At 39.3% G+C, this 18842-nt stretch overlaps 1 protein-coding gene across 1 annotated transcript in view; it reads left to right on the top strand.

Moving 5' to 3' along the window:
• The window catches only part of LOC140464758 (uncharacterized), a 215700-nt gene that overhangs the window by 99087 nt on the left and 97771 nt on the right, over positions 1 to 18842 (top strand). The window contains exons 8-11 of the mRNA XM_072560257.1: positions 113 to 166; positions 7201 to 7257; positions 16789 to 16935; positions 17811 to 18215. Coding sequence (XP_072416358.1) covers positions 113 to 166; positions 7201 to 7257; positions 16789 to 16935; positions 17811 to 18215 — 663 coding nt within the window. The remainder of the gene's footprint in view (positions 1 to 112; positions 167 to 7200; positions 7258 to 16788; positions 16936 to 17810; positions 18216 to 18842) is intronic.

Below are 18842 nucleotides of genomic sequence, written 5' to 3'. Positions count from 1 at the left end.
CCTGTGAAATTCAATGCAATAAAACATCCCACAGGGTAATAAGTGATGCATTGTAAATTCCAGGCCTAGTCATTTCTTTCTTTGAACATTTTGTTTGTTTATCACCTTATAGGATCTTATAATTATTAAGAAGCAAGTCGAGGGGTGTTCTGCAATGAAGTCAGCGGTAAGTGTTAATGTTGGTTGAAATAGATTCTTATGCGGTTTATTAAGTTTGAAATACTGTGGAGGGCGTGATCTAGGTAACATTGAGATTTACCCCTGCAGCCAAACCCTGAGCGTGCAGCTGTTCAACGTTTTATAAATGCCATTGATTCTCCTGTGCCGGCTTATAATATTCCAGATAAATGATATTGGGGATTCACTGCAGATAAATTCATCCTTAATGTAAGATGCTTCAAATGCACAAAGATACTGCCTATTGAATCACTCCATATATAGTTACTTTTAATATTTAATGCTGGAAATAACATCAAATTATATTCTTTTTTCACAAGGCTTTTTGGGTGGTTTCATTTAAAGGACTATTTTTCCAAGTAAAGTGCTCAGTGATGCATGTCTTACCCAGCACAGGCCAGATCTGAAAGCCAATTAATAGTGTGACTCGTCTCCGGTTACTGTTGACATTTATTGTGGAAGTTAGGATTACATTCAAATTGAGTACATGAAAGGACAATCTGCAGCAGACTGTTAATTCTGAAAGTAAGGTATAGTAATAACTATCTTGGAATTGATTATTGTATTATTATGCCTGTAGAGACCTTTATGTTTAAAGAGAAGCTCAAACTCCCAATTATCATCTGAAAGAATTCTACCACAACATTACAATAAAAAAAAGCAAAGATTACAAAATTAGATATGAAGTATTAAATTATATTTTTGAAACAATTAAAACCTAGATCAACAGGTCAGACCAATTAGAAATATAAACCGCAGCTAAATACAAAAGAATATCCACGTACCTGGTGACTGTTAAAACAATTTTAAATTATGGATTTTAGGAAGTCAGCTCTAAGACTTCTCTTTACCTCATTGTTATTTCTGGTAGATTTTATGCAATTGCAGGTGGATTATATATTTTAAGCTAATGCCACTGTGGGTTTTGGTACACTGTACAGCACTTAGGCAAAAGTGAGGACTGGAGATTAGTCAAGATTACAGTGGTGCTGGAAATGCACAGCAGGCCAGGCAGCATCTGAGGAGCAGGAAAATCGATGTTTCGGGCAGGAGCCCTTCATCAGGACTTGCTAATTTAGAGTTGAACCCGGTAGCCAACCTTACCCTGCATTGTAGTCTCAGCACATCCTCTTTGCTGTTTGATTGAATGTCTTGGAATAATGGTTGATGAATGGAAGCAGATTGCTACCTCATTGTGTAAAGGTTTCTATTCTCCAGTGTATTTTCTAAAACTTCGAATGTCGTTGCCTAAGTTAAGGCAAGCTCCAGTTTTGTAAAATAATTGTTGCATAATCTAGTTCACAATATTAAGTGAAGATTGGACTGAGACTTCACCATTCAAACTCACTTTGTTTTGGCTAAACCCTTTCCACTCTGCTTTATATAAAACTTTGTCAGAGATATATGTTTTGGCCAAATCTCTGGGCATTTGTGCTGATCTGTACCTTCCTTGTCAATTACGATTTGTGAAGCCCCTCGGGATAGTTTATCACAATTGACGAACAGGATGTGTAGCAGTTATCACAGCAGATTTCATGTAGATCAAAATTCTTAATTGTCTTAATATAACATTAGACATGTAGAGTGTACAGGCAGTCAGGACAAACATTGATATCCAACATAAATAACCAACCATGTATAACTAAAACAGAATCATTGATATTTGATTTTTAAAATGTATATGCCAAGGATTGAAATCAAATTTGCAATTTCTTATTCCTGTTGGTGTACATTGCCCCTTGATTAGATTCTCATTATACATGACTTGCCCATTATCTTTACTGTACTCTAATTTTCTGTTTTGAGGCTGGGAGGTAATGTCGCAGGAAATTTAGAGCATTGCTGCAATATATTGTGTAAGTAAAGTACCATCAGCACAGTGTAGTTGGTGGCTGTGAAAGGACTAGTATTGAGCAAATTGGCAACGAGGATCGGACAAACAAACTTCTGTTCTGCACAATGCCGAACAAGCGACAACTTGACCATTGCAGGTTTTATTGCAATTGTACTCATCAGGTGAGTGCCCAGTCCATTTCCCACTTGAGAAGCTTTGTCAGATCAATGGTGAGCCATGTTTCATAGAATATCCATGCTTTGTCATGCTCTTGTGGCCATACACTTGACAGAGCTAGTGCAGTTCGATCACAGTTAACTTCCTGATAATTGTGCAGCAAAGATCAACGAATAGTGAGTAGAAGTTCTGTTACTGAAGATGATCATTAACTGACAATTATGTGGCATGAATATTATGTCCTGATGCAAACCCAGATCTTGTTTAAGTTCTGGTGTTATCTGGCCTGTTTACTTTATTATGGAATGATATATACCTAAAGCTGGACACTGTGGAATCATCAGTCCTACACTATTCTTCAAAGAGAATGAAGGCGAGAGCATTAGAGAAACCAGTAATTCTGTAGTTCCCATCCATAACTCCCCTCTGCCCAACCCTGCAGTCCCCTAAACATTTGGGTCAGTGGTGCACTGTAATGTTGATAATTGATAATTATAAAGGAGTTTTAAGTAATCCTGATTCACCTTGCCACGACAGAAGGTGTAGCAATTTTGCTGGAAATTGAACTATTGCTAGGAAAATGTACTGGAAGATTTTTGATCATTTATATCATAATGGCCCTGATTTGAACTTTAGAGACTGGAATTTCTCCATTTGGTATCCATGTCTGAGGTTGGGTGCAGATCCTCTACTTAGATGTACATTTCCTCACATGTTAAACCTGGTCAACAATTGAATCAGAGGTTCAGTTAAATGTGACATCTCATTTCTGTCATTGTGAATAATCACAGGTACACTTGCAAGATAATGAACTTTAATTTATTCATTAAGCTATTAAAGGCTACAGATGGCACTTATTCACATTTCCCTAATCCGCCTTCTGGGGAACTATCTGACTTTATGGTGTTGAATGGAGGGATAGTATTGCAGGATACACATATGAAGGGAAAGTCAGTAGAAGTACCTGCCGATTCTTGCCTAACATATGACTTTGAAGAATTGTGGCCAAGACGTGCCATGAGATCACTGGGTAGTGCTTTACTAAAATGTTAGTGGCAAGGACCTAAAGTAAGATAGAAAGATCAATTTAAATAACAGCAAAAAGAGAAGCAAAATCACAGTTCTGTTACATTCATTAGTCTAGTGAACAAATCAAGGTCTCTGATCCTGCAAGTGCTGCTGTCATTCTCATTCTGACCTTAGGTCCACTTGATCTGTTTACAGAGACAAGTTATAAATGGAGGGTTACAAATGTTATAAATAGTCACAAGTGAAATGAGCTGATTATTTACAAGAGTTGACATTTCAAATGAGTCTTTTGTCAGGACCACATTATGTTATACCCATGTACCATTTATCTGTTCCTCCTATTTAAAAAAAATGTTTAAAATATTGTTCTTCAGAGCCAGATCACTCAGACATAACACTACTATAAAAGTATCTGTTCTTTACTAGCAATACAATATTGTCTTAGAAATATGGATTCATTGCATGAGGTTATTCAGCCCCCTTATGTCAGTTCTGGCTTTTTGAAAGAGCTACCAAATTAGTCTAATACTTGTGCTATTTCCCCACTGCCCCTGCAAATTTGTACTTCAAGCATCTATCCAATTCTGTTTTGAAATTAATTACTGAATGTACTTCCACATTCCTTTGAGGCAAAACATTCCAAATCAGCATAACCCGCTCTGTTTGACAAATTTCCCATATCCCATTTCTGCTTTATGTTTCACATTTCCAGCTTCTCCCAGCTCAGACTTCATGCAATAAAGTAGAGCAAGAACCTGAGAAGACTTGATCAGCAACGTCACCACTTACGAACCCTTTTTCCAAAATGTTAGGTTCTTATGGCATTGCAGGATCTAACTTATAGAAGTACAAACATTGGTTTGTGATGATAGAATACAGGCTATAACGTTTAATGAGATATATAACTCATGGGATATATTGTGATAAGAAATAAATATCCTGAATTTCAATGTAAATATTACCTTTTACCTCAACAGAGTGTCCTAATATGATTTGCATATAGGGACCAGTCATTGTCCTGCGTTACAAGAGTGATGGAGTATAATTAGAAAAGTCTTGTTGCAATTGCATTGAGCATTGGTGAGACCAACACATTCCACCCTGACCTGAAATTTACCTGGACCATCTCTGACACCTCGCTCCCCTTCCTGGACCTCTCCATCTCCATTAGTGACGACCGACTTAACACTGACATTTTTTACAAACCCACCGACTCCCACAGCTACCTGGATTACACCTCTTCCCACCCTGTCTCTTGCAAAAATGCCATCCTGTATTCCCAATTTCTCCGCCTCCACTGTATCTGCTCCCAGGAGGACCAGTTCTACCACAGAACACACCACATGGCCTCCTTCTTTAGAGACCACAATTTCCCTTCCCACGTGGTTAAAGATGCCCTCCAACGCATCTCGTCCACATCCCGCACCTCCGCCCTCAGACCCCATCCCTCCAACTGTAACAAGGACAGAATGCCCCTGGTGCTCACCTTCCACCCTACAAACCTTCGCATAAACCAAATCATCCGCCGACATTTCCGCCACCTCCAAAAAGACCCCACCACCAGGGATATATTTCCCTCCCCACCCCTTTCCACTTCCGCAAAGACCGTTTCCTCCGTGACTACCTGGTCAGGTCCACACCCCCCCTACGACCCACCCTCCCATTCTGGCACTTTCCCCTGCCACCGCAGGAACTGTAAAACCTGTGCCCACACCTCCTCCCTCACCTCTATCCAAGGCCCTAAAGGAGCCTTCCACATCCATCAAAGTTTTACTTGCACATCCACTAATATCATTTATTGTATCCGTTGCTCCCGATGTGGTCCCCTCTACATTGGGGAGACTGGGCGCCTCCTAGCAGAGCACTTTAGGGAACATCTCCGAGACACCCGCACCAATCAACCAAACCGCCCCGTGGCCCAACATTTCAACTCCCCCTCCCACTCTGCCGAGGACATGGAGGTCCTGGGCCTCCTTCACTGCCACTCCCTCACCACCAGACGCCTGGAGAAAGAACGCCTCATCTTCCAACTCGGAACACTTCAACCCCAGGGCATCAATGTGGACTTCAACAGCTTCCTCGTTTCCCCTTCCCCCACCTCATCTTAGTTTCAAACTTCCAGCTCAGCACTGTCTCCTTGACTTGTCCGGACTTGTCTTACCTGCCTATCTCCTTTTCCACCTATCCACTCCACCCTCTCCTCCTTGACCTATCACCTTCATCTCCTCCCCCACTCACCCATTCTACTCTATGCTACTCTCTCCCCACCCCCACCCTCCTCTAGCTTATCTCTCCACGCTTCAGGCTCACTGCCTTTATTCCTGATGAAGGGCTTTTGCCCGAAATGTCGATTTCGCTGCTCGTTGGATGCTGTGCTCTTCCAGCACCACTAATCCAGTATTTGCTTTCCAGCATCTGCAGTTATTGTTTTTACCTCATTGGTGAGACCATACCTAGGTACTGTGTATAATTTTGATCTCCTTATTTAAGAAATGATATACTTGCATTGAAGACTGTTCAGTTAAGCTTCATTAGGTTGGTTGGTTTTTGGGGTGAAGAGATTGTCTGAGCAGGGAACATTAAGCAGATCGAGGTGGTGACTACAATATGGGAAACTGAATCACTTTATTCCTATCTTTGCCTTATGCTCACATATATGCACTTTTAATAAGTAAGGGCCACCGGACTATGATCCGAAATGAAAATGGTGGTCAGTAGTGCCCCTCTCAACTAGGGGCATTGCATCCCTTGTCTGAGCTGAGATTAACTAACCTCAGTAACTTTTCAAATTATTGAAAAATCAGTGCCTCTATACTTTGTCATAAACCCACTTTATGCTGAAGCTTCTTTGGTATAACTTGTTTTTAGCATGTCAATTCAGTGTGTATGTTCATTGTTTGTATCTGGTCACATTTTCTGTTTGTGGAAAACTCTTAGTTATTGCAACACTCTGCTCCCTAATCTTTGGTTTTTGTACAAAGGATGGCAGTACAGATTTCTGGTTGTAGCCCTCATTCTTTTGGCTAGCTTTATCACATTAAATATTTGAATAGAATTGAAAGCTGTGAGGTGAAGTACAGATATTGATGATCGGCATTTTGTGAAAGATGATTGTTCCCATGTAAAGGTGATGTGTACAAAATTGACTTCTGTAAATTACAATGCCAAATTGATCATTTTGCAGTGTTTGGATGGTCAAATTTAAAAATAAACAGTTTTTTTTAGTTATTTACCTTCATCACAATTGGGCAGAGGACATTTCAGTGAAAATGTGCACGTTTTGTTAGAAAAATGAGCTTGGATAATAAATAATCTTATGTGTATTCTATAAATTCAGAATTATTTATATTTCACAACTGCGTTTTCAAAATCAACTAAGTCTCTGATGTGAGATAGCTAGGAGGAGAAAAACATCTAATGTGAAGTAACTTTAAAGATAGCAATACATCCAAATGTTCTGGAAAATAGAGAGATCTGTATTCGTGTTACACTTACACTAATGATCACAAATTGCTCATTTTTCAAGTGTACATTTATTGTGTAAGACTGATATTTTAAACAAATTTTGCAGGTCATCTCCAAATCTCTTTAAATAACATTTGGCTGCAACTTATTAGTTGACTTCCAAAACTATCCATGTCAGCAACAAGCCTCGATACTCTGTTTTTAAAACTTTTTATGACAGTGTTCCAACTCTTTACTTATTCAGATATACTTAGAACCTAATCATAATTTAAAATACAGTGTTTCCTTACATAATTAGAGTAGCTAAATGCTCATTTGGAGTCACCAGTATTCACACCCACAGTGTGACATTTTCAGATGAGGAATTCTTTGGGGCTTGCATAAAGCCCACTCAGTAATTTACAAAAATAGAACTTGTCAGTACAGTCCTCTTGTGCAGTCTCAGCCTTACTTGTACACAAATTATTATTCGTTGCATTCTGTATTATCTTTTTTTTTCCTTCTGTGCTTCTGTTCAGCTGGGAAGTGAAGGCTATGCTGTGAGATCCACGCCGAGTCCTCAAGTTACAGAGCAGGTGAAAATTTGAATAAATCATTAGTTTGAAGTGATTTGCTTCTCCACTAATATTCTCCCCATTGCTGTGTTATTCTGTGGGATGTTGATCTACAGTTTGTTTACCTTGTCATGCATATAAAGAGAAATGAAATGACATACCCAAGTTAAAAATTGTAATGTTCCCTTTTTAATGGTTAACATAAGCTATTTAATCATTAACAAAATATTCATCAACACATCATATGGGTCGTGACCACCCTGGAACACATTACCAGCTGGCTGTAAGAATTTGTGGAAAACTGACATTAGAGATAACGTTTGGAATTGCTGGAAAAATGTATGATGTAAGTCAGCAAGAGTGTGTGTGTGTGTGAGAGAGAGAGAGATTCACTGGGTAGAATCGTTCATGACATTTAAGTTGTTGACTCTCTACTACCTATTTCCAGAAATGTTTGTTTTATTTTGATTTGTTGTCATTGAATTTTCAAGAGTCCATTTAACATACCCATCACTTGTGATAACAGAGAAATGGATGGTTACAGATTGCTTGCCCACTGTCTGTCTTTTTTGATAATCAATGGAAAGAAATGTCAGATAGTAGTGTAACGGGTGAACAATGTTCTGTCTATCTTTTGCGGAATGTTTAAACCTGGTCAGAATGTTATATTTTGCTGACAGGAATATCATGCAGTATTAAGAATTATGGCATGATTATGTCTATTTTGGAGGCACTGTACATTTTAATAATTGAAAGAATATCTTCCTTGTTGAGTTATGGAGCAAGTGTTGAAAATGAGGATGGGTGTAGTTGAAAATTTAGTTGGTGGTTGTCTCCTTATCTGACTGTAGATAGTGGCTATTACTGTTCTGTGTTCTTCCTTCAAAAGATGATTTATGGCGAGTGAGCTTTCAAACATAGAACCCAGACTGTTTGGAACTTCTCTAAGTTTTATGTTAGTGCTTAAATTGTTTGGGTTAGTTTTGTTCCATGGGTGTTTCAGCCATGTGATTGTTCAACTTTTCCATAGCAGGAGCAGCTTTGCATTGTTATGTTCATTTGTATGCTGCAGGAGATGTCCCTGTCCAGTGGATAGCCCCACAAGGCATCAAAGGTGGTTCTTCAGAGCTATTGGTTTTATGGCCTATTGCCTGAAATCAAGATGTGATTAAAATAGGGGGAAGCTTTCCTATCTATTGTCTTCTAAAGTAGTTGATTTGAAATCGATTAGGTTGAAACAGAGGCAATAAAGATTTGGTGCAAAATCATAAATTGCTGGAAAAATTCAGCAGGTCAGGCAGCATCTGTGAAGAGAAAGCAGAGTTAACATTTCAAGTCCAGTGACTATTCTGAAGAAGGATCTCTGAACCCGAATCATTAATTCTGCTTTCTCTTCACAGATGTCTGACATTTTGCTGAGTTTTTCCAGCAATTTATTATTTTGTTTCTGATTTCCAGCATCTGCAGTTCTTCAGTCTTTTAAATAGTGATTTCATTGTGGTTTTGTTAAAAGTACAGTTGTAGGAAAACACTAGGTTTTGTATGGCACCTAATCCATGGCATTGGAAACAATAAAGGATTCCCTACAGAGTTGTCCTTGGCTGCCTTAAAAGAAATTTCAAAACCAAGATCGATTGATTTTGGTGAGTAAACTGGAGGTAGCATTGTTGGACAGTGCTACACTTGGGTTTAGAGCAACCACAAAAAGAGCTGAGTACTTCAGGAGCTACAGTGTTGGACTTGGGAGATATTCAGCCACAGTTGAAGTGGCCAGACCGTGATGGGAGAATGAAGAAACTAATGGGAACAGAAAAAGATAGGAAAGAAAGATGAAATTAAGAAAACAGGAAATATAAATGAATTAGAATCTCAAAGGGAAAGCAGAAAGAGAAAACATGAATGTAAGCTAAAAATGGTGCAGTTGAAACAAGAGATTTCAGATGTTGGTGCAGGTTCTGATGGAGAGAATCTGAGTCATTAAATTTGAAGTATAGTAAAGAAATGCTTAAGTTTGTGTAGGCTCTGCCAAAATTTGAGAAGACAGCCAGGGCAAATGAATTGTCTAAAAAAGGACTGAACATTGTTTATACAGATTGATGAGTAGAGCACAGGGAATTTATGCTTTACTGCTAGAGGAGGTGTTTTTTGGCATTATGATGCAATGAAGAAAACTATATTGGTTACAGATGAGTTGGTGCCTCAGGCATATAGGCGAAGGTCCCAGAATTTAAGGAAGCAGCCTGAGCAAATCCATATTGAATTTGAAAGGTTTAAGCAAAGTAATTTTTACAGGTGAAGAAAAGGATTAGAATGTACAAAGCTCTTGGAGTGATTATCCTCTTAGAGGAATTTACAAACTCACTATCTTCCACAATAAGAAATCATGCTGAAGAGCAAAGGGTTGCAACTGTTAGGTGGCAATATGACTGCCTTTTGAGAATTAATCTGTAAAACTACTCCTGTTTTTTCCATCACCCTCATATATTTGACAGGGGTAGAAAATGGGAGAGTGAAAGTAAGGCAAGTAACCAAAGTAAGGAATGAATAGCTGGAAATGCCTCAAGGTCTCCTCATCAGATCCAAAAGGAAAGTACTGAGGATGGAGGGGAAATTAGAAACCAAGGTGTTTCCAATGTAACAGGGAGGGACAGATTCATTTGGAATGCTGCAAGTTGAAAGGGAAACCCATAGGACTTATTGGAGTTCATAGGATTGAGTCTGAAAAGGAAACTCCGAAGGAAAGACCATGGATCAGATGGCGAGAAGTGAGTGCAGAAGAAATCCATGGAATAGGTGAGAGACATGAAAGGTTTTTATGTAAAGGGAAGAGTCAAAGAAAGAATTCAAGTCCATTACTATTCTCAGATTGATGGGGGTTATTCAAACACTTGCTGGTGAAGCATTTAGTTTTCCCTCCAAAGAATTCATTGAAAGTCAAAGTGTTGGCAAATGGAATAGGTGGGGAATATATCCCAATTGCATTGTACAAAATCAGTTTGGAGAATGACTTGTGTTTGGAGTAATAGTAGTCAGGAAAGTTTTAAAAAAAGACCCGTGGATGGCATTGATTTAGTTTTAGGGAATGATTTGGCAAGAGTGGAAATTGTAGCTTCACCGACAATCATGAAGAGTCTGTTGATACTAAAGAAACGTAACAGTCGAAGGAACAGATTCTGTGAACTTTCCCATTGTGTGTAGTGATGGCGAAGGCAAGGGCCATCATCAGATGTCACCGTAGTACCACAAGCAGATATTTGGGTAGCTGCAATTCCAAATAAGAATGCAGGTAGTTCAAAAGACATGGCATGTCTTTGGTAATTGAGGCTCAGAAAGCAGATCCAGAGTTATGCACGTTTATGAAGACCGTTCACACTGAAGCTGAGTCTGAACGGGTTCCAGAGTACTACTGTATCAAAAAGAGTTTTGTTGAGGAAGTGAAGACATCTCATGGATCTGTGGATGACGAATGGATGATTATTCAGTGAAAATGGTGCTGTCCGGATATTGCAAGAAATACATAAGGTTCTTATAGCAGGACATGTAGGAATATGGAAAACACTGGCAAGACTTCACAATGATATTGTACAGTTATGTAGAACATGTCATACATAGCAATTGGTAGGAAAACATCAATATGTAATCAGTCGAGTGTGCTAGGTCCGACCATCTTCAGCTGCTTCATCAATGACCTTCCCTCCACCATAAGGTCAGAAGTGGGGATGTTTGTCAATGATAATAATTTTCAGCAGCATTCACAACTCCTCAGATACTGAAGCAGTCCATGTTCAAATGCAATAAGATCTGGACAATATCCAGGCTTGGGCTGACAAGTGGCAAGTAACAGTTACGTCACAAATGCCAGACTATAATCATCACCAATAAGAGAGAATCTAACCACCAACCCTTGATATTCAATGGTGTTACCATCACTGAATCACCCATGATCAACATCCAGTGGATTAACCCATGATCAACATCCAGTGGATTATCACTGATCAGAAACTCAACTGCACTCACCACATAAGCACAGTGGTCACAAGAGCAGGCCAGAGGCTAGGAATGCTGCAGTGAGTAACTCACCTCCTGACTCCCCAAAGCCTGCCGAAAAGCACAAGGCAGGACGGTGATGGAATACTCCCCACTTGCTTGGATGAGTGCAACTCAAACAACATTCAAGAAGCTTGACACCATCCAGGAGAAGACAGTCTATTTGATTGGCACTGCATCCATAAGCATCCAATGCCTCCACCACTGATGTTCAGTAGCAGCAGTGTGTACTATCTACATGATGTACTGCAGAACTTCACCACAGATTCTCAGACAGTACCTTCCAATCCCACGGCCACTTCTACCTTGAAGGACAAGGGCAATAGATATATGGGTATACCACCACCTGCAAGTTCCCCTCCAATCTTACCGTCTGGGATGGCTACTTACCATCCTGACTTGGAAATATATCACCGTTCCTTCACTGTCACTGGGTAAAATTTCTGAAATTCCCTCCCTAATGGCATTGTGGGTCAACTTGCAGCAAGTGGACTTCAGCAGTTTAAGAAAGCAGGCCACCACCACCTTCACCAAGGCAACTAGGGACGGGCAATAGATGCTGGCCAGCCAGCGATGTCCACCTCCCACAAATGAATACATATTTAAAAATCAGTATCTTTGATACCTGTACCAAATTAGTGTTAGTGGATCATTTAGGACCATCACCAAAACACAAAAACAGGATATTAGGATTTCTCACAATTATGATCATGCCCAGTCGATACCCAGAGGTTGTTCCTGGTGGGTGCACTTCTTCGGCTGACTTAAAGTATTCTGTTCCCAGTGTTCGATTTGGGGGAAGCTAATTGTAATCTGATCCAACACCCCTCAGACACACCTGTGAATCAGACCAATTAGAAAAATAGGACAGTTACAGGATATCATGGCAGGAGCTTTGTTCTGTGACTGGCTTTCCTTTCCCTAACCCAGATCTGCTCCCTACTGTAATGATGCAATGGCTTTAAGAGGTGTATTTTACCCTTGAGATGGGAAGAAATTTTTGAGCCCTAGTTACTGAGCTGTCCATTCAAAGCCAATAAAGTAAACTTTTGTGGACCTTGAGGTTTTTTAAGTTGGAACAATAGAAACAGCAAGAATGGATGGAGTCAGGTTCCCTCAGAACCAGGGTTTTAATTTAGCTTTCAACAATTTGCTAGGGTTTTGAAGCTGCCATACATCTTTCCCTGCTACAGTAAAATGCTTGACTTCTCTCTGTTTGCCAGAATTTTCACCTAGTGTTCTTTCCTCCTTGACTGGAGAAACACTGCAAGTGAGACAATGTTTTACTGAACTTGCCTTTGCCAAGAGTATGTTTGTGGGATGTTACCATTTTGAATAATTGCTGTTTAGTCATTAAATAATCTACTACTCTGTTAAGTTTTCCAACAAAGTTAAAGTTATACCAATTCTACTTTCTTTTGTTTGTACTTTAACCAGGGATAAGAATTAAGTGTGTTTTACTTAAAACTGAGTAATGTGACCAATTGAATTCTATCTGGAACACAGTACTTTACATATGTCTTTAAATAAGATTAAAGTTAGGGTCTATGCTGTTTCCTTGATATATTTGCAGGAGGTTTGGTCTGGTCCATAACAATGCAAAAGGGAGGATAAACGATCCTCCTTTTAATTTTGCAGATGGTAGAGTCATAGAGATGTTCAGCATGGAAGCAGACCCTTTGGTCCAACCCATCCATGCTGACCAGATATCCCAACCCAATCTATTCCCACCTGCCAGTATCCGGCCCATATCCCTCCAAGCCCTTCGTAATCATATACCCATCCAAATGCCTCTTAAATGGTGCAATTGTACCAGCCTTCATCACTTTCTCTGGCAGGTCATTCCATACACTTACCACCCTCTGTGTGAATAAGTTGCTGCTTAGGTCGCTTTTATATCTTTCCCCTCTCACCCTCAACCTATGCCCTCTAGTTCTGGACTCCCCGACCCCAGGGAAAAGACTTTGCCTATTTACCCTATCCATGCCCCTCATAATTTTGTAAACCTCTATAAGGTCACCCGTCAGCCTCTGACGCTCCAGGGAAAACAGCCGCAGCCTGTTCAGCCTCTCCATATAGCTCAAATCCTCCAAACCTGGCAACATCCATGTAAATCTTTTTGGAACCCTTTCAAGTTCCACAACATCCTTCTGATAGGAAGGAGACCAGAATTGCACGCAATATTCCAACAGTGGCCTAACCAATGTCCTGTACAGCCGCATCATGACCTCCCAACTCCTGTACTCAATACTCTGACCAATAATGGAAAGCATACCAAACACCACCTTCACTATCCTACTTACCTGCGACTCCACTTTCAAGGAGCTATGAACCTGCACTCCAATGTCTCTTTGTTCAGCAACACTCCCTATGACCTTACCATTAAGTGTATAAGTCCTGCTAAGATTTGCTTCCCCATAATGCAGCACCTCGCACTTATCTGAATTAAACTCCATCTGCCACTCCTCAGCCCATTGGCCCATCTGGTCCAGATCCTGTTGTAATCTGAGCTAACCCTCTTTGCTGTCCACTACACCTCCAATTTTGGTGTCATCTGTAAACGTACTAACTGTATCTCTTATGCTCGCATCCAAATCATTTATGTAAATGACAAAAAGTAGAGGACCCAGCACCGATCCTTGTGGCACTCCACTGGTCACAGGCCTCCAGTCTGAAAAACAATCCTCCACCACCACCCTCTGTCTTTTACCTTTGAGCCAGTTCTGTATCTAAATGGCTGGTTCTCCCTGTATTCCGTGAGATCTAACCTTGCTAATCAGTCTCCCATGGGGAACCTTGTCAAACGCCTTACTAAAGTCCACATAGATCACATCTACCACTCTGTCCTCCTCAATCCACTTTGTTACTTCCTCAAAAAAACTCAATCAAGTTCGTGAGACATGATTCCCATGCACAAAACCATGTTGACTCTCCCTAATCAGTCCTTGCCTTTCCAAATACATGTACACCCTGTCCCTCAGGATTCCCTCCAACAACTTGCCCACCACCAACATCAGGCTCACTGGTCTATAGTTCACTGACTTGTCCTTACCACCTTTCTTAAACAGTGGCACCACGTTAGCCAATCTCCAGTCTTCCAGCACCTCACCTGTGACTATCGATGATACAAATATCTCAGCAAGAGGCCTAGCAATCACTTTTTTTTAGCTTCCTACGGAGTTCAAGGGTACACCTCATCAGGTCCTGGGGATTTATCCACCTTTACCCATTTCAAGGCATCCAGCACTTCTCCTCTGTAATATGGACATTTTTCAAGATGTCACCATCTATTTCCCTGCAGTCTATATCTTCCATATCCTTTTTCACAGCAAATACTGATGCAAAATACTCATTTAGTATCTCCCCCATTTTCTGCAGCTCCACTCAAAGGCTGCCTTGCTGATCTTTGAGGGGCCTGTTCTCTCCCTAGTTACCCTTTTGTCCTTAATATATTTGTAAAAACTCTTTGGATTCTCCTTAATTCTATTTGCCAAAGCTATCTCATGTCCCCTTTTTGCCCTCCTGATTTCCCCCTCAAGTATGCTCCTACTTCCTTTATACTCTTCTAAGGATTCACTCGATCTATCCTGTCTATACCTTACAAATGCTTCCTTCTTTTTCTTAACCAAGCCTTCAATTTCTTTAGTCATCCAGCATTCCCTATACCTACCAGCCTGTCCTTTCACCCTAACAGGAATATGCTTTCTCTGGATTCTTGTTATCTCATTTCTGAAGGCTTCCCATTTTCCGGCTGTCCCTTTACCTGCGAACATCTGCCCCCAATTAGCTTTTGAAAGTTCTTGCCTAATACCGTCAAAATTGGCCTTTCTTCAATTTAGAACTTCAACTTTTAGATCTGGTCTATCCTTTTCCATCATTACTTTAAATCTAATAGAACTATGAAATGAAATGTTCAATATAATAAGCATAAAGGGGGTTAAAACAGACTTCAGGAGGACATGAACTGGTGAAATGGGCAAATAATTAACTGATGAAATTTAATGTAGGGAGGTGAGGCATTTTGGAAGGATGCTTAGAACCAATGTAAACTAAACTGTACCATTTTAAAAGGAGCATAGGATCCAACAAACTTGCATCTGTAGGTACCTAATTGTTTTGAAGCTGGTTGGACAAATTAAGAAGCTTGCTAATGGATTATTGGTTTTATTAATTGAAGGACAGTGGAGATAAGCAACAAAATTATGTTCTAATTTTGTGGAACACTAGTTGAACATTAGCTGGATTATTATCTTCAGTTCTGAGATGATGCTATAAGTGAGCAGTTTTAGTTATCTGGGGTTTTGGAGGAGCTATGCTTGTTCTCTTTAAATTTGGGATGGAGGGATTTGAAAGATGCTTTCAAATTCATGCAAGGTTTATTGGAGTAAATAATGAGAAACTGTTTCTAGAGGCTGAACAATCATTATTCAGAACACAGGTTTAAGATGCTTAGGTAAAGAAGCAGAGATGAAATGAGGAACTGTTTAATCATTGGTGTAATTGAAATGCACTGCATCAAAAATTGTGGAAACATATGCAGAGGTCCTAGAGTCCTTAGAGATGTTCAGCATGGAAACAGACCCTTCAGTCCAACTCATCCATGCTGATCAGTAATCCTAACCTTAACTACTCCCATTTGCCAACACTTGGCCCATATTCCTCTAAACCCTTCCTATTCATATACCCATCCAAATGCCTTTTGAATGCTGCAATTGTACCAGCCTCCACCACTTCCTCTGGCAGCTCATTCCATACACACACCACCCTCTGCTTGAAAAGGTTGCCCCTGAAATCCTTTTTATATCTTGCCCTAAATCTATGCCCTTTAGTTCTGGACTCCCCCATTTTAGGGAAAAGACTTTATCTAGTTATCCTATCCATGCCCCTCATGATTTTATAAACCTTTGTTCATCCATCAACACACAATGAATGAAGATTTACCAACCTTTCCCAATGCCATGGCTGTTACCAAGTAATTGATTTTCATAATAAAAATCTATGCTATTGGAAAATGCAAATCCAAAAAGGTGTGTCTACAAATGTTTGTGTCCCGTATAAATAAATATATATGCTGAATGTTGAAAACTAATTTCTTATTTTGGGTTTCATAAGAGTAATTTTAGAAGTCATAATCCTGTTCTGTCTCAAATGCTCTTGAACTTTTAAATCTGGATCTTTTCTTTGACTACTTATTGTCATTTTTAATACTGTATCAGTTTTCTATTCTTTGAGTGTCTCTCTTGTACTTCATTTTCGATTGGGAAGGTTACATTGACTATGTTTGCTTGCATCGTGTCTGTCCTTTATTCACCATCAGATGTGATATTTTGCTGACTTCTTTTAGCTATGATATGAGAAAATGCCATAAAGCCATTAAAAACAAATCTCAGTAACATATAATCTGCTGTTCTTCATTGTTATCATCGACACTGTCAACATCTTTGATAGGACAGAAAAACTAATTTAAAAATTATTTGCTTTTTTATTTATATATTAAATTCATAGGTCCATGTTAATGAAACAGCTCAACCCCTGGCTTTCACATTTATACCATCTGTTCGAAGACTTCCTGTTCACATTCAGGTCATCAATACCACCAGATCCTCACCTTGTCCTAGAAAGCAACAAAAAACATCCTCAATAATGAATGAGGTAACATCATAATTTTTGACATGCATTCTTTTCTTCCATTAAACAGATGATGTTATTAAGTGACTTCCTCCACCAGTAGAATGCAAACTATGAAGTCCTTTTACAGATTGTTTGTGCTGCCCTCTTAATATTAATGACAATGAGTATCAAGTCAATGCTCAATGCCTTCATAGCCTTGCTGTCTTGATGTATATTTAGATCATCTTCTCCTACACTACATTGGGTGACTATTTTCCTAAAATAATTATCAAACTGCATTTATCATATTTTAAATGGTTTTACAATGTTGAAAATCACATTACTGCAAGTTCTCATGATTTGAGGGGAGCTAGTGTTGGACTGGGGTGGACAAAGTTAAAAATCACACAACACCAGGTTTTAATCCAACAGGTTTATTTGGAAGCACTAGCTTTTGAGATGCTGCCTCTTCACCAGGTGGTTGTGATGAAAACCACCACCTGATGAAGAGGCAGTCCTTCTAAAGCTAGTGCTTCCAAATAAACCTGATGTATTATAACCTGGTGTTGTGTGATTTTTAACTTTATATGTTCTCAGATAACTATTGATATGACTTTTTAATAGGATTAGAGCTTATTCACAAATGGCTGTAACTAATAGGTGTTTCAGTTCTAATATAATCTCACCTGCCTCCACATACTCTGTCTTCCTCTATTCCCCACCTGTTCTTGTGGTTGTCTAAGTGCCTCTTAAACTTTGCTGTCGAATCTGCTTCTATCACCTCCCTGGTCCTGAAGCCCCTTTAAAATGTATCTTTTATGTGTTAATGTTCTGTGTTGTGGATTCATTATCTCATAAACATTATCATCTGAATCTAGGAGGTAAAGAAACCAATCTATTGAAAACTTTTCTTGCAGCCTTTGCATATCACTGAAGAACTGCCCTCAGCTGATGTTGCGATGACAGATACCATTGATAGAAGAACTCCTGTGCAACAGGCGGAGATAAGCCAAAGCTGGTCGAATAAGGGAGGGGATGTATCCGCTGAAGAATCTGGATCATTAGAAGGGATTTTCAAAGCTGAACTTGTATTCTTAGCAGATTCGTATGGAACTGATAGTGATTGTTATTCAGGAGAAAATGAAGCAGAAGTCGATCTTTCAACAAAAAGATTACCTTTGTCAAGTCTGTCTCCAAATTCATTTGTTGATGACAAGAATGGCTCTATTCAAAAAGAGCTAGAAGTATATGAATCAAAGTCCCATATGTTACAAGATGCTGAGCAGAAAATGAACAGGGCTGTCCAAGAGCCATTCTTTCAGGCAAGATAACATTTTTATTAATTTATGTTCTGTTGTTTTCATTTAAATGAAATTGAATATTCAACTATTTCATATGCTGTCACTGAGTCAAAATTGTGGAACTTCCTAACAGCTTTATGTGTGTACCTATACCCCAAGGACTTCAGTGGCTCAAGAAGACAGCTCAACATTTATGAAAAGCTTCACCAGTAAAACACTTATCCCATGAAAGATTTTTTGAAAATTCAAAACTTTAACTATTTGGTATCTAAGAGCAGTGATTGAAGCATTAGCTGTGGAAAATGCACAGTATTGCTTGGGAGCTATAATTCGTGGAAAGGTATGGCATTTTTGAACTGTCCACAGTGTCAGTTAAGTTCCATTAAGTTAAATCAAGTTAAAATGACAGGCTGACTCAGTCCTTATTTCTTGTTCTGCTTTTATTTCAATATTTTAATACAATAAACAGGGTCAGGATCCTCTGACAGTTACTAATTTTTAATCAAATCATTCCTTTTTATACATTCAAATGTTCCACTTTTTCTTTAACTCCATGATTAATTATAGGTTTCTGTATTGTTCTTCAATCTCTCCTTGACCAATCCCTCTTTTGGTTAGCAGTAAATGCATTCTCATGCTCCGGATTTA

The sequence above is a fragment of the Chiloscyllium punctatum genome, chromosome 3 (assembly GCF_047496795.1).
Source record: "Chiloscyllium punctatum isolate Juve2018m chromosome 3, sChiPun1.3, whole genome shotgun sequence".
NCBI lineage: Eukaryota > Metazoa > Chordata > Chondrichthyes > Orectolobiformes > Hemiscylliidae > Chiloscyllium > Chiloscyllium punctatum.
This window is presented reverse-complemented; position numbering and strand designations above follow the sequence as displayed.